At 34.2% G+C, this 13,290-nt stretch overlaps 1 protein-coding gene across 1 annotated transcript; it reads left to right on the top strand.

Moving 5' to 3' along the window:
• Nucleotides 1-999: 999 nt before the first annotated feature.
• LOC149425983 (katanin p60 ATPase-containing subunit A-like 2) lies at nucleotides 1,000-9,806 on the top strand. Its single transcript, XM_089643986.1, has 6 exons — nucleotides 1,000-1,126; nucleotides 2,009-2,392; nucleotides 6,160-6,567; nucleotides 7,338-7,534; nucleotides 8,186-8,427; nucleotides 9,676-9,806. Exons 1-6 carry the CDS (start codon nucleotides 1,082-1,084, stop codon nucleotides 9,804-9,806), a joined length of 1,407 nt encoding a protein of 468 aa, XP_089500112.1. The 5' UTR covers nucleotides 1,000-1,081.
• Nucleotides 9,807-13,290: the final 3,484 nt, after the last annotated feature.

Here is a 13,290-nt window from a genome sequence, read left to right as displayed (position 1 = left end):
CTTACGCATTTTGTGACAACATAATTTATATGAGAGTTCCAAGTATGATTGGAGTCCAGAGACATCTCCAGGAATTTAACTTCCTTAGAGATAGGGATTTTTTTATTTTTTATACTGAATACCTCACAAGAGTCCCAACTGCTCCCGTCTGGAGCCAGTGAGACTATGGCATCCCCAATTGGGGGATGTTGTGAGGCTGAAGGTAAGTGGGGAAGGGAAAGAGGAAGGTGGGGAAGTACCTGGCTAATCAGATCTAGTCACTAAACACGGCTAAAGCCATTTGGAGCAACGTTTCAATTCTGAATGGTGGTCTTACACCAGGGCGATACTGGTAGTATCTTCCACTCTGGAACGTGCCGCAAATATACTATATATTATTTTAATTAATTAATTGTGAAATAGCACAAATTAATCAAATAAAATTTATTTGCGCACGCCGGGTTCGAACCCGCGACCTTCGGAATGGCAGTCCAATGCGTTACCACTGGACTATGCCGGCCGTCAGGGATGACTTCATTCTCAAATCTCACCTGAATATCCGGGAACTTTCGGCGACGAGTTAAGATAACAACTTTGCTTTTGGAAGGGGATTACTATTTAACCACGACAAGAATTTTCTAAGAGCGTTGTTAATTGCTGATCTGGTAGTTCAAATAAAAAATCACACGCATTTTCCTTGTATGAAAATTTGTCCGGGAAATTTCCGAAAAGTGAGTGTTTAGTTCATGTATAAACATAATGTTATATCGCGTGATTTCTTGTACCTAGTATGCTACCCGCTACAACAGGTTGAAAAGAATCAAACGCGCTGTCACGATTTTCAACAGAAAAAGAAAATCAATACGCAATTTTCATGTGAAAAATAATACTTCCAAGCCAGCCGCCATGAGGTAGGTACTGTTTACAGTTCCGTTAATCCCTTTCCCACCCCTAGGTAGGCACAATTCGGGGTTTGAAAAAAGTACTGCCATGGCAACCGTTAAATAAATTCAAAATAAACCACATGAGAAGATGTATTAGGCGTGAATCGAATGGATTTTGCTGCCGAATTGTTTAAAAATAAGCCAGTTTTAATAACAAGATGTCGATTGAAATATCATTTAGTGCTAACAATTCCAAAGAAGCGGTAAGCGTGATTTTACTTGTTTTTTGTGCATTAAGTATTCGAATTTTAAACATGTTTATTTTTTCGTCAGTTCTATTTATAAATATAAATTCTAGGCTGTTATAAAGTGTCAAGCATGTTAGGCAGGTACCTACCCATTTCCTTTTCAAACTCGCCTTTGCGCAATATCTCTGTTGGAGTACATATCACCCCCTTACGCTTTGTGCAAGTTGGTCAAGTACTTACGTCCTACACTGTAGTGTAGTGTTTGTTGGAGTAATCTGAGGTGCTCTCAGCTCCATGATTCTCGACTCTCACCTTCAATAAGTTGAAGAGTTCTTATTGGTTAATTAAATCATATTTAGTACCTACCTCTCTGAATTATTACTTATAAGTAGGTATCAGCATTACCTATGTGATATTATTGGGAAAAAAACATTTAGGTTAGTACCTACTTAGATACCAGTAAATCACAAAAAATATTATTATGCGTAGAAATCTTTTTTTTGTTGAAATGATTAGGATTTGTTGTGTTGTGGTTCGTTTTTTAACGTACGGAAAGTACCACACGCGAATAACACATGATTACAATTTAATGTGAAAGCATATTTGTTATTTTCTTAAACTGAATTATTCGGAGGTACCTACTTACATCCGAATATTATTTAACAGGTTTGTGATGAAACTTTTTGTTAAGTACGCTATTAGGGATTTTAATTATCGACGCAGGTTTCGAAAAAAATATTATAAAGGTAATATAAAAGAGGTATTATATAAAGTAACTCAACGCGTAGGTAGCTATAATTTTCACCCTTTAGTTTAATCTCAGTATTATTATATCATTATGTACTCTGTATTTGCTTATTGAATATTTCAACATACCTTAATTTCGTAATGTTGCAGAAAGAGAACTCTACTAAAACAAGACGAAGAAATATATTATATTTGATTAGTAATTATTTAAGGGACGAAGGCCTTTTTGAAACCGCCGACCATCTATCAACAGAAGCACATCTCACCAATGAATACCAAGTGTGTGATAATATTGATTTGGACATCATTTTGCAAGATTACGCCAATTATTACTTTATAAAATTTAATAAGAATCCATTGATTTGTAAGAAAATTAAAGAAGGGGAAACACAGAAAATCAGTGGAAATGCAGATGCAAAAAGGAACAATGCAAAATCTCGCAAAGTTGGTAAAAATAATAAAGAAATTAAAAGTGAAGATGATCCAAAGAAAACTACAGAAGATGCATTTATAATTACGCAACTAAAAGACAGGGTGGGTACTTAGATATTAACCCTAGAATGCTAAACATCGCCTGTGAGGCGAAGCAATTTTTTTTTGGAGTGATATCTCCTGATCGCTCACTCGTATCAAAGCATGCGCTCGCGCCAACTCAGTTGAGTGTTGTACGAGCTAGCGCACAGACGTTTTTTGGATTTGCTCGGCTGCGTTGTTGAGATACAGACACGTGTGGCGCCTGTGAGGCGAAGTTTAGCATTAAAGGTAATTTTTTTGTACATATATGTTTGTGGTTTTTTTTTTGATTTTTTGCTAAAAATTAAAGTTTGAGTATAATTTTTATAGTTTTATGAAATGGCAACGTCTGAAGCGCAGCTACTTAAATGGCTGGAGGAAATATCGGTAGATGGAAGTGAAGAGGACGACGATTTAGGAGCGGATTTTGATTCAGATGACAGTGTGGATGACCCCAATTACGTCACTGAGTTAGACGATGACTTGCAGAATATTCATGTATCAAATCAAATTCATGTCGATGTACAATCCACACAGGAAGCTTTAGCCACGGCGCAAAATAGGGAGCAGCCGGCTTGTGAGAATCGGATAATTACGCCATCGGCATCGATTATGAGGGGAAAGAACAAATATATTTGGTCCTCAGAACCTTCTTCGTCACAACAAAAATCGAACAGAACTCCTTCGAGAAACATAGTCCATATTGTGCCAGGCCCAAAAGAAGGCGCCAAGGGCATTGTTGATCCCATGAAATGTTTTGAACTGTTTTTTACTTCGGAGTTGATGGACGAAGTACTTTTGCGGACTAATGAATATATTATACAAACAGCTACCAAGTATAAAATTCAGAATACTACTACATCACAGGTCAGAATAGAAGAGCTTCGTGCGCTTCTTGGCATATTTATCTTGAGCGGAGCGTTGAAAAATAATCACTTGACAACAAATGAGCTGTTTGATCCTACGATTTGTGGATCCCAAAATTTAGCTGCAATGAGCTGTGAACGGTTTGAGTTCCTTGTAAAGTGTCTGCGTTTCGATGATCGTAACACTCGAGACGACAGAAAAAAAACTGATAAGTTTGCGCCTATCCGAAATATTTGGGAAATTTTTATCAAGCAATGTAGAGATCTGTATAAACCAAGCTCATACGTGACAATAGATGAACAACTTTTGGCATTCAGGGGACGATGTCCATTCCGTATGTATATTCCTAATAAGCCGGCCAAATACGGAATAAAGATTGTTTTAGTGTGCGATGTTAGATCAAAATATATGTTTGATGCCTCACCGTATTTGGGAAAAAACCTCGGTACAGCTATAAACGAACCATTAGGCTCTTACTATTGTAAGCTGCTTACAAAGACTATACATGGCACAAATCGTAATTTAACTGCCGATAACTGGTTTACTTCTATACCGCTAGCTGAGCAATTGCTTCGACCACCATACAACCTTACTCTTATTGGAACAATTCGAAATAATAAGCAAGAAATTCCACCAGAGTTCAAACATAATTCATCACGCCCTGTTGGGACATCTCTTTTTGGATTCCACGAAAAGCTCACTCTTGTTAGCTACAAGCCAAAACCTCAAAAGACCGTTCTTTTGCTCTCTACGATGCACGACAAGCCTTCTGTTGACTCCGTTTCCGGTAAGCCGACAATAATTCATTCTTATAACGAAACAAAAGGTGCTGTGGATACTTTTGACCAGATGTGTGGTCACTCAAGCTGTAGCCGTAAAACTAGGCGTTGGCCACTTTGCATGTTCTATGGAATGTTGAATATGGCTCTACTCAATAGCTTTGTAATTTATGTATCCAATTGCGAAGCTTTGAAAATAAAGCCAATGTCAAGAAGAGAATTTCTCAAGATATTAAGCAAGAACCTATGCAGCGACTGGTGCGCCATCCGTTTGGAAGAAAGGCCACGTATGCAGAAAAGAGTCCGTTCTGCAATTCATGACGTGGTTGGTCATAATACTGACACTGATTCAGATGAACCATGCATAAAAAAGGGAAAAAGATCAATGTGTGACTTCTGCCCCCCGAAATTGAGGCGTATGAGTATTTATTTCTGCGCAAAATGCAAGTTAACATACTGCTTAGAACACCGGTCTCCAAACTGTTGCAAATGCGACAAAAAAAAGTAGGTGGAAAAAACCGAAACTTTATTTTGGTCTCAATGAATATTTTTAAGTTGTAAGCTGTGAAATATATTTTTATAGACTTAGTACATCTCAGGTCTATAAGACCCAGAAGTTTTTTTTTTTATTTCCAATTGTGAATTTTTTTGATTTTTTTTTTTTTGTAAAAGATCTCTGTATACCACGAAACAAAATATATGATCTTAAAATAAGCTTTTAATATATTTAATGTATTTAAAAAATGAATTGTGTTATTTTTTTTTTGTTACCCAATATGTAATAAAAGTGTTTTTGTTTTTGTTTTAATATGTTGTATTTTTTTTAAGTAAAATATGTTTTTTTTTTATAAAAGTCGCCTCACAGGCGAAGTTTAGCATTAATGGGCTAAAAAATATGTTTAGTATTCTAGGGTTAAAAAACCTTACTTTTCACATAACTCGAATTAGGTACTTACCTGCGTTGGTAGTAGGTAGTTGCCTACTTCGCGCAACGTCGATTGTAAATTGATTCCGTGAACCTAAAAAGCCCTAAATGGCATTGAAGCCAAAGGCAGCCATCGTGTATGTCCAACTTTTGAAATGGTGTGTGTGCAAAGTGGTATTATTGTAACTATTTTATTTTTTGTATTTCTTTGGCATTCGCTATGTAACAATTTCTAGACATTTTTTTGTTTTTTTTTTGTTTTTAATGAGTTTTTTTTAATCCACAATGTACATTTGTTACGTATAATTTTTTTATAAAATTAGCGACCGGTTTCGACACGTCCGTGTCATTAACTAGCTATTTTAAAACTAAATTTTTAAGTGCAGAAATATGGGGTTTTATTTAGTTTGGTTCTTTGGTGGGAGGCCCTCCACTTCCCTCTCAACCCCCTCCCCCTCCCTCAAATCCCCTCCCACCAAAGAACCAAACTAAATAAAACCCCATATTTCTGCACTTAAAAATTTAGTTTTAAAATAGCTAGTTAATGACACGGACGTGTCGAAACCGGTCGCTAATTTTATAAATAAAAGAAATTATACGTAACAAATGTACATTGTGGATTAAAAAAAACTCATTAAAAAAAAAAAAAAAGTAACTATTTTAATTTTACTTTCATGTTTTTTTATTGCAATTATGACGGCTTATGATTTTTTTAGGTATTTGATGAGATATTATGTTATTAAAAAAATTAAGTAGCTGATGGTATTTTTCATACATCTTCCCCTCACCCCGCGGCTTCAAATTTATCTCAAGGGCTTATTAGGTCCATGGTTGATACTAATGATTTGCATAATCAAAAATCTATCTAGGAAACTAAAAAATTATTGATGTTTCGAATAAGTCGCTCTCTAAAAAAATTATGTAAACGTCTACGTCATTTGGATGCCTAAAATGATTTTTACATGCGTCGTATTTTATATTCGAGTAATTTTCCGAACATTACAAAAAAGACTATTCCCGATTTATTAATAATGAATGAACTATCATAAACGATATGCCGAAACTTCGAGGGAAATGTTAATCGTATTTTACAATATTAAATTATATATATATTTTTTTTCATAGTCACAGAAAAATGTCACCAAAACCTTTTTGAAATAAATAGTTGTCGAGTCTCGTTGGATTCTAACAAGAAAAACAAATTCTCTATATTTTAGGGTGACGTTAACGGGGTGACGAAATCCAACGAAAATTTTGAGTTTCCAATAGAAACAAAACCCTTAACTAAATTCACTGCAGAGTTATCACCGGAATTAAAAGAAATTGCGGAATCGATCTACCAAACGACCAGACGCAAGAATTCCGCAGTTTCTTGGAGTGATATCAAGGGACTAGAGAGTGCCCAATTATCTCTGAGAGAGGCTGCGATTTATCCCCTGAGATATCCGACCCTGTTCCAAGGGTTGGTTTCTCCGTGGAAAGGCATTCTGCTCTATGGGCCTCCCGGGAGCGGGAAAACCTTACTAGCCAAGGCCCTGGCTACCGAATTCAACAGAACATTTTTCAATATATCAGCAAGTCTCATATTGAGCAAATGGAGAGGAGAGTCGGAAAAGAATATCAAAGTAAGAAAATAAATAATTTTTATATACGAGTATTATAAGACAATAAGATATTTTAAAATAATATATTTACATATTTAAACAGTGTCTGGAAGCTAGTGGTACAAGCGGAAAACTGTTGTATAAATTCACATCATAAAATAATTTATTTTTTTCGGCAACTAAAGGGTTAAAAAACTGGTCTATTATTTATATAACCTCCGCACCTTTGGCACAAATTATGGAAATTACACTTTGTTTTAACAATTACCACAAGAAACAACTATTTATAATATGCATAAAATAGGTTATCTATTAGTTTGGGTTAATTATTTATGCATATTTAGATTGAAACTAAACTTTCACAAACGTCAATCCGTACTAAAAAAAAAACAAAATGGTGACAATTTTGAACCTTGAAATGAATTTTAATGCACCTTTTACCATCTCTCCCGATCCCGACGTAAATAGTTGTTTCTGGCGGTAATTAAGTTGAAAACCAGGGTATTTTCTATAATCCTGCCTATTAAAAGTGCTGCGGTTAGGTAAATATTTACCAAAAACTTTTGGAGCCAGGTTTATGATTCAACGCATTTTAAAAGACAACAAACTGCTTTTGGAAGCAATATCATGCAACTAAAAATTCCATCTTCCCACTCGATTTACTCGAAAACAAAAACACAAATCAAAAAATTTATACAACAAAATCGACTACTGTTGTAGATTCACCAGTTTCCTGGTTGTAACACTAGTTTCCGGACACCGCGTATCAGTATATTTAAACTCATTTACAGGTGTTATTCGATTTGGCAAGATATTTTGCCCCATCTATAATATTTGTAGATGAATTCGAAGCTCTGGCATCCAAACGAGATAACTCGACAGAGCATGAAGCATCGAGGCGTTTGAAAAGTGAAATTCTCATAGAACTGGACGGACTAGGAAAGGACAGTGAAAATATTTTATTCCTGGCAACATCGAATTTGCCATGGTAAGAAAATACAATCTTTACATCTGTTCCTCTCTGCGAGTATGGCTGTACTATTACGGCCAGAACAAAATACTCCCCAAGGAGTATGGCCGTACTATAATGTCCTTGATTATTATGATTAAATAAATAATAATATTTTTACATTGCTAGATTTTGAGAAAACTATGGTTTTGCATTTAATTTTTTTTTATTAGTGTACTTCTAAAATGCTCACTCCTAGGAAACAGTTTTGTTCGAAAAAGTTCACTCTCCGAGAGGTTAATGTTTTGCATAAAACTTAATAACTCATATTATATAATGTGATTACAGCATGTATACTGGACAATTAGAGTTGACCCAAGCAACCCAATCTTAGGATTGTATGTATTGTTGCATATATATTATGTCCTGGCCAAACGTCATGGAGAAAAAACGTTTTGTCTTCTGAATATTCTAAAAGTATCTATGTGTAGTTATTTGAAAAGTTTTTAAGTGTGTTCTTTTTAATATTAAAAATTTTTCAATTTCACTGGAATATTCTTTTCTGAAGTTGAAAAACAGACGTTTGAAACATGCTGTATGCAAGCAATGAATTTGTGTGTGTACTATTTACTTATCACATTGAGATACCTTTGATATTAATTTGAAATAAATTTAATGGTTTTTTTTTAGGGAAATTGACCCAGCTATTTTACGAAGACTAGAAAAGAGAATTTATATTCCTTTACCAGATGCAGATTCTAGAGAAAGCATGTTCCAAATGTTTCTACAAAGTTCTGAATTTGAAACTTCTTCTGTAGATTGCGGTATGTTGGCTGAAATGACCGAGGGATATTCTGGGTCTGATATTCGGGTCGTTTGTAAAGAAGCTGCAATGGTTACTGTCCGAAAACATCTGTATGAAATGAGCTCAGGTAATTAATATTGGTAAAATAAATAAAATATGCATGCAAAGAAATTTATAAAAAACAGTTATGTACAGCTCGCCACGGATAATTTTATAGATGGTTGTGTTGCCACGATAGTTATTAGGGATGCTAGTGCAACATATTTTTCTAGAAGTAGGAACTTTATTCGGAACAATGAATTATTATTTTTTATCTGAATATCATCATTTAATTCAGAGTTTTCATTAAAATGTGTCAATTAAAATGAAGAGTATAAATGAATTGAAAATAACAATATGCATAATCTTTTATGGGTAAAACTATACAAGCTAATACAAGTTAACCCTTGAGACGTTGTTGATTTGCACGGATCGAACCTTCTACAAGCTTTCATTTTTTCAAAAACAATAACAAGCACTATTTCGTTCTCTTTCTGACATAAAAGAAATAATTAATTTTTAGATGAGAGGAAGAGAGATATATGCATTTTAATAATGTGCGGTCGTTCTGGGACAAATATGGTCTTAGGAGAGTATAATGCGCGCACGGCATTTGGGACTGTTTGGGTCTTAGAAGGTCCCAAGGGTTAAACTGACAGCTTATCCTAATACTGGAATCATCAGGATTTTTATAGGTTTTGGAGGTCGATGAATGAACAAGTTGAGAATAATTGTTTAAAACTTTTCAGGGTTTCTACTATTTGTACCACTTTAGATATATCATTAACTTCTCAAGCTTCGAAAGTACCCATTGAATATGAAAAAATTTTATCCGTTAAGCGCCGTCATATACAAATGATAACCTAAAAAAATACTTTCTGTTTATAATATTTTTATTCTCAGCACACTACAGAGGTATCAGTCGAGGGAGGTCGATATTCAAAGGTTAAAAAAAGCAATTGAGTTTGAAGTAATTGAACTGAAAATATTTTGACTGCTGAATAACGAGGCTTTTCTGGCTGCCTGCATAGTTCAGTTTCAGACTCATAAATAAACCACTCACTAGATCGATTTCTTTGGGTTTTCTGTATGAAACAAATTGGTCCTAAAAAACTATAGACATGCCAATATATAGACAGTAAAATTCTCATTCGGAGCTTACTTATACACCAATGAAAAACTCTGAAAGTTAATTCCATAGATTTTCAAAGTTTTTCATTGGTTAGGCAATCATATGACGTCACAATATGTTCGTTCCAATTTTCGATCGGAGTTATACCCCCTGGTTATCAGTGTCAGACATTAAAAAAATGTTACTAACAACTTAATTTTGCAGGTAAACCACATAATACAAAGAATGTTATAAAACACTATGACTTGGAATCATCCATAGACAAAATAAAACCGACAGTCAAATTATTGACTGAGAAATATTACCAGTGGTCAGACTCTATGGGTGCGGAATAATTCTTCAAAATGACTGAAATTCACTGTAAAAAATATCAAATAAAATTACAATTTTGGCATCAAATTATTTATTTATCTGATAAAGAGTCATTTGTCACAAAATAACCTTGACATGTTATTACATACGTATGTATATCTTAATTAATTTAGTTCATAATTATATTATAGATAAAGTACATTGATTTAATTAATTCTACATTATCCTAAGGAAAGAGGGAGATCACATTTAGGGAGAGAGAGGCATATAAATTTGGATTTAAATTAATACACAATATTATTAAATACTTGAAAACAAAACATGATTAATCGTTGAAGACAATATTAGTGATTCTCAAACGAAAATTTGAAACAGAAAAAGATTCAGTCTAGGAATTGACTCCAGGACCTCAGCCTTGCAGGGGCTTTCATCCATAGATTTCGCACATTAACCTGAAGGATCCGACCAACTACAATTGTAGTTGAAGGAAAATTCTCCTACAAGCCGACCCACTACAATAGCAGTTTCAAGAATTCGTCATGTTCATCTCCAAATATTGAGTTAATTTACCGGTAAATTTTCGAAGTAAAAGCTTCATACTCAAAAACTGAATGTTTTCTATCATACCATTTAAAGAGGAACTCCTTTTTACTTACAGTGATTTTTTAATTAATTTTTTTGTGTCCATGTATCCCTTCACAATTCATCAAACTTTTTGTCACTCGCATACAGTCTCGTAACGCGCGTCGATGTATGCGTGTCGTCCCGTTGCCGTGAGTGTGTTTACATTACAGACTGAGTTATTGCTACTTGCGGTGAACATAATTGTTTATTAGAATTTTTTATCTTTATAGCTAATAATAAACTGTTTGAGAAATGTGGAATCCTTTGTCCAATATAAGATAATCTTGTTAATATTTACATTAGTGAAGTGATTACTTTAGGTATACCATTTTATTTAGGAACATTTATTCGTCGGGTGTCTTCAAAAATATTCCGTTGCGGTGCATATTATTCCATGGTCTATTTTTTATTATCTCCAATAATTTCACATAAATAGTTTGGGTTTTTAATTCTTAAAAATGAATAACGAAGACATCGAAAACTTTGTGTTAGATTGTGATTCGGACTTTTCCATGAGTGATGATGAAGACTATATTCCAGAAGATTTGGAGAGTTTAGATGAATCATCAGAAAACGGAGATAATGAAATTGACATTTCTGGTTTGGACGAACATTCCTCCCCTTATATAAATTTTATGAATTTCTCGCCAATATGGGAAAATGGAATTAATTTCCAACCCGAAGAACACAATTTTAATCAACAATCTGGTTTAAGAGATTGTGAACTCAATCAGGAGAGTAGTGAAGTTGAATTTTTTGAACTTTTCCTAAATAAAACTGTCGTGGGTTGCATTACAACCGAAACCAACAGATATTTTGATACTGTAAAATCACAAAAAGTATTTGCTCCAAATTCGAGTTTACATAAATGGAAAAATGTTGATACAGAGGAAATGTATGTGTTCATTGCCCTGACTATGCTAATGGCAAGAAGCAAGAAGGGAAAAATCCGTCAATATTGGACACTAGACAAGCTCATTTCATCGCCTATATTTGGAGAAACCATGTCAAAAGATCGGGATTTATCCATTTTAAGCATGCTCCATATCATACTGTACAGAAGTTTTAATAATTTAAGTGTCCGCAACGCTAAATACTCTTATGGTAACCCTATCTAATATGGACACGATGTCTTGTAAGTGTATGTGTAGCCGGGGGAAAAAAGCGACTGCGTAGTAAGAAATCAATAATTGTAATCAATGTATTAATAAAACGGCAGATAAATTTTCATATGATGACTGACAAAGGTACATTATTTATGTGTGAAGAAAAAATTCTTCGATATTATAATGAATAAATAAACAATGAGTGATTATATTTGGAGTGGCGGCATTTTGAAGGTAAATTTGCTTTTACATTTAACATAACACAAAATCAGACACTAAAAACCTAATTTTCGATATACGTATACAATAAAACAACCTTTAAGAATGCCATAAAATAAAATTTATAACTTAAAACCTGTTTGGTGCAGCTGTATAAATTTTTAAACAATGACACAAAATTTCAGAAAATCATGCCGGTCCAAGCAACCAATTCATTGAGATCCTTCCCGGTTCCTAAGGGTTAAAATAAAAATGGATATATTAAAAACACTATCTAGATTCCATTTAGTTCAGGAAGAATCTTGCAGACAAAGATAGAAGACAATAAAATATGCATTAAGAAAATTGTACCGGACAGCAGATGGATGAACAAAAATAATTAAGGAAATTAATATTTATCTGTTATTACCACAGACATATGAATATTAATAGACTAGGAATTAAGGATGAGGGGTAAAATCAACTGTTGAAGAACGAAGAGGGTAAAGCTGACTGTGATTCGTCAATAAATCAATCTGATAGTATATAGGCATCTCGCATTATAATATCACCATTTAGTTCTTAAAAGTAAAATCTGCTTTTGAATGAATAGACATTTTTACATGGGAGCGCAAATTACTCGCCACGTTATGAACAAATTTGCGAAGTCCAAATTCGGCAAAATAAATTTCTTCTATTTTCAGAGTCGAATATTTCGTTTATGTATTTAGTTAAGACACTTTTATAAATGTTCATAATTTACTTCCCAGCAACCAACCATCTTTGTGTTTCACGTCCAGACGTGTCTCGATGTGATAGTATATGTTTCTACAACTGATCCATATTATACGATGTGAATATGCTTAAAATAAAGTAAAATAATGCTTATATATGGAATGTAATACGACAATTGGGTTTATTCTCTTTTTCACATCTATTTTTACAAGTTTTCATAGCACAAGTCACCATTTTGCCGTGTTATTTCGTAAAATGAACCGATGATGCCTCGACCATAGTTCGCACAAGAATGATGACGTCACGTTTTCTAAATTCACTTGAGGCCATACGCGAGCACAGCCGACTCCAATGGAACCGTTATGGGGAGTGGGGAATAATACGCTTTTAATCACTTAGGGCAGGTCTACTAATATTCATATGTCTATGGTTATTACGCATTTTACGATGCCGAATCCTTTGAGGCTTATCTCGCACGATGTGTCATTTTGATAAGATTTTAAATCACCGTAAACATGTCATATCTCCATTTCAAGGATGAATTACTCGCACGACAAAACCGTGGGACCTTGGTAATTAATTCTCGGCGCTATGAGGCATTTCTTTATAATATTTCTGTTTAGATATAAAAATAATTGCTCCACATTAACACGTGTAGAAACTGTTGAATTTTAACCCAATAAATACGCAAACAACTGGCCCAATCAGTCACTTGTCCAATGACATTCGCGAAGTTGTGTTTCATTGCAAATCCTTCCCCAAGGTACCACCGAGAGGAAGCCGGCATTTTACAGTCGATGTCACTGGCGTAGGTGTCCATTACAATAATGTTGGTAGTTCTTAG

The sequence above is a fragment of the Hesperophylax consimilis genome, chromosome 2 (genome assembly GCF_061612785.1).
Source record: "Hesperophylax consimilis isolate HC1 chromosome 2, BYU_Hcon_1.0, whole genome shotgun sequence".
NCBI classification, from domain to species: Eukaryota; Metazoa; Arthropoda; class Insecta; order Trichoptera; family Limnephilidae; genus Hesperophylax; species Hesperophylax consimilis.
This window is presented reverse-complemented; position numbering and strand designations above follow the sequence as displayed.